This window comes from Silene latifolia, chromosome Y, assembly GCF_048544455.1.
Source record: "Silene latifolia isolate original U9 population chromosome Y, ASM4854445v1, whole genome shotgun sequence".
NCBI classification, from domain to species: Eukaryota; Viridiplantae; Streptophyta; class Magnoliopsida; order Caryophyllales; family Caryophyllaceae; genus Silene; species Silene latifolia.
The window spans coordinates 209535998-209538810 of NC_133538.1; the positions used below are offsets into that span (position 1 = coordinate 209535998).

General features: G+C 49.2%; 1 protein-coding gene across 1 annotated transcript; it reads right to left on the reverse strand.

Moving 5' to 3' along the window:
* Positions 1-803: 803 nt before the first annotated feature.
* LOC141629999 (uncharacterized) lies at positions 804-1700 on the reverse strand. The gene is made up of 2 exons (XM_074442898.1): positions 1336-1700; positions 804-1224 (listed from the first exon to the last, which is right to left on the reverse strand). The coding sequence occupies exons 1-2, from the start codon at positions 1698-1700 to the stop codon at positions 804-806; spliced, it is 786 nt and encodes a 261-aa protein (XP_074298999.1).
* Between the last annotated feature and the right edge of the window lie 1113 nt (positions 1701-2813).

Genomic DNA, 2813 nt, shown 5'->3' on the forward strand with positions numbered 1-2813 from the left:
GGATACTTTACTTCTCGAATTTTTCCTGCAGCAAGCAGGTTATCTACTTCTTTGTTTATGACCTGGTTCCTTTCAGAAGCAAACTTTCTTCTTTTCTGCTGCACAGGTTTATAGCTTGGATCCACACTTAGCTTGTGAGTTATCACACTTGGGTCTATCCCTATCATATCATCATGCGACCAAGCAAAGCAGTCTATGTTAGTTCTTAATAACCGAACAAGTTCTTCACGAATTTTACTTGTACACTCAAATCCAATGAGAACAGTTCGTTCTGGATGCAGCCCGTCCAGGATGACTTCGTCTAGCTCTGCCTGCTGAGGCTCAATGTACTCATCCTGGATGCCCTGGCTCTGTAATTGTTATGCGGGCGAGCCGGTTGTTGACTTTAGAGCCACCTTATAGCAATCCTTAGCTTCTTCCTGGTCCCCGCGTATCTCTTTCACTCCCCAAGGTGTTGGAAACTTTAGACACTGGTGGTACGTTGAGGGAATTGCTTTCATCTCGTGGATCCAGGGCCTTCCAAGGATCACATTGCAAGTAGAGGGTCCGTCAATAACTAGATACCTTACCTGCTTGTTTACACCTCCGGCGTAGGTTGGGATGACGATTTCTCTTAGGGAGTGCTTTGTTTCGCCACTGAAACCAACCAAGGGAATTGCCTTCTTTGCTAGATCTTTCTCGGTGAATCCCATGTTTTTGAGTGTCTCTAGCATGATCAAGTTGACGGAGCTTCCGTTGTCCACCAAGATCTTTTTCACCTCGCAATTTCCTATAGGAAGCGTGATGATTAAAGCATCGTGGTGCTATTCTGGAGTAGACCCTGCATCTGTTTCATCAAAGGTGACTGACGGCAGATTCTGGTGGTTAATCCTGCAGGAGATTTCTGGCCTGTCTCCTTTAGTTCTAGTTGCGTGCCTCTTAGCTGCTGAATAGGTCAGCCCACACAGTTCCGATCCACCTGTAATAACATTCACAGTTCTAATGCAGTGAGGAGGAGAAGATGGCAGAACCTGATCTGCTGAGTTTACTCTGGTTGTGTTTCTGGGTAGGAGGTGATCCAGGTTTCCATGGTCATAGTGGAATTTGACTTCCTTTCTAAGGGAGTGGCATTCGTCAGTGTTGTGGGTGTTGCTGCCATGGAAATCACATTTCTTTGCCCGTGTCCCTGCTGCTGCTGGGGTTTCCTTCTGGAAGTTTTGGCCATCTGACTCTGCGTCCCAGCTCCTTCAAGGCTTTGAACAGTCCTGCAAGATTGGTGGTGAAACCATACTCACTTACTTTCGGAGGTAGATCTGCTTCGCTCTTTCCTTCACTATTTCCAGATACTCTGTTCACGTCCTGCTGTAGGGTTTGGGTCTTTCACTCTTCTTCTCTACTGGAGCTTTTCTGGATACTGGGTCTGAGTCATAAGTGCCTCTTGCAGGTGCAGAGTCTTCCTCCAACCTCATGATGGCAATTGCCTTTGATTTTACCTCCTCAAAGGTAGTGCATGGATGCATGGTCTGGTCCTTGTATAGCTGTGAATCCTGGTGCAATCCTCGGCGAAAGGCTTGTATAGCGGTTGCTATATCGCACCTCGGAATTGACACTTTCTCCTTGTTGAACCTGTTCAAGTAATCACGGGTAGACTCCTCAAACCCTTGTACTATCCGGTAGAGGTCACTGGTCTGCTTCTCTGGCTTCCTGCTGGTTGAAGGCATTGACTAGGTCGGCGAAGCTGGATATGCTTTTGTTCGGTAGGCCGACGAACCACTGCAGGACTGCTCCTAACAGTGTTGATCTGAATCCCTTGCACATACAAGCTTCCTTTAGAGATCCAGTTGCTGTTATCACCATCATTTTCTGCTTGTAGTGGTTGATATGGTCAAGTGGATCTGTGGTTCCATCATAGAGTGTCATAGCTGGCGGCACACATCCTTCAGGAACACCGATTAGGGCTATGTCATCCACGAATGGGGAGTCTGCGTAGCTGTCTTTGGCTGCTTTCTCCAACGGACGGGCTACGCATGGTATCCTATACATCAGCTCCCTCAGCTCCTGGTATTGTTGTTCCAACGAATTACCTGCTCCTGCAAGAGGGTTATAAACAGGTAGGAAAGAACTAGCAGGTGTGCCTCCTAGCCAGGGTGCTCCGGGAAATTGGCCTGGTCTTTGGGTGTGATTCTTGGTGTTGCACCGATTATGGATCCAGCCGCCATCTGGTGTCTCTTTGTAATCCTCCGATCCAGGCTCCACTAGTGAACTGGTTGCAGAATGGAATTGCTGCATTGAGGACAGGTCCAAATTGCCATCCTGGTGTCTGGTGTGCGGGGGTACCTGAAAAGGGTGGAAGGTCAGATCCTGATGGGGTGCTAAACAAAGCGTTACCTGTTGTCTGCTGCAGACTGGGTGGATTGTCAAATGATAGGCATCCCAATCCTCTGGGCTCAATTGGCTCGCTGGGTGCTATTCCTGCTAGGTCTAGTCTGGTGACTAGTTCTGATGGAATTGATCGACCCGATCCTCCACCGCTGGTCCTGGTCGGCGCCTCTGGTGCTGATGCTGGTTTGGGTGGACTGCCGTTACGATCTGAGCAATCAGGTTCTGGTTGTCCTTCCTCAGATCCTCAACGGCCCGACGCAGAGTGTCCATCCCCTGAATCATCACCTGCATCGGATCAAGCGCTGGAGATCCTCTGCTTCGGAGAACTTCTGCGCCTAAGCCTTCCTGGGTCTGGCCTCTGGATACAGCTTCAATTCTGCTGGGGCTGCTTTCCCTACTGGATTTGGATTGACCGGATGCACCTGCTGCCTTTGGTATCTGCGGTGGCTTCT

Coding starts and splice junctions, on each gene's coding strand:
- LOC141629999 (XM_074442898.1), bottom strand. CDS start 1,700: ATGCCTTCAACCAGCAGGAAGCCAGAGAAGCAGACCAGTGACCTCTAC. Junction 1,225..1,335: donor CCCAAACCCTACAGCAGGAC/GTGAACAGAGTA, acceptor AAAGCCTTGAAG/GAGCTGGGACGCAGAGTCAG.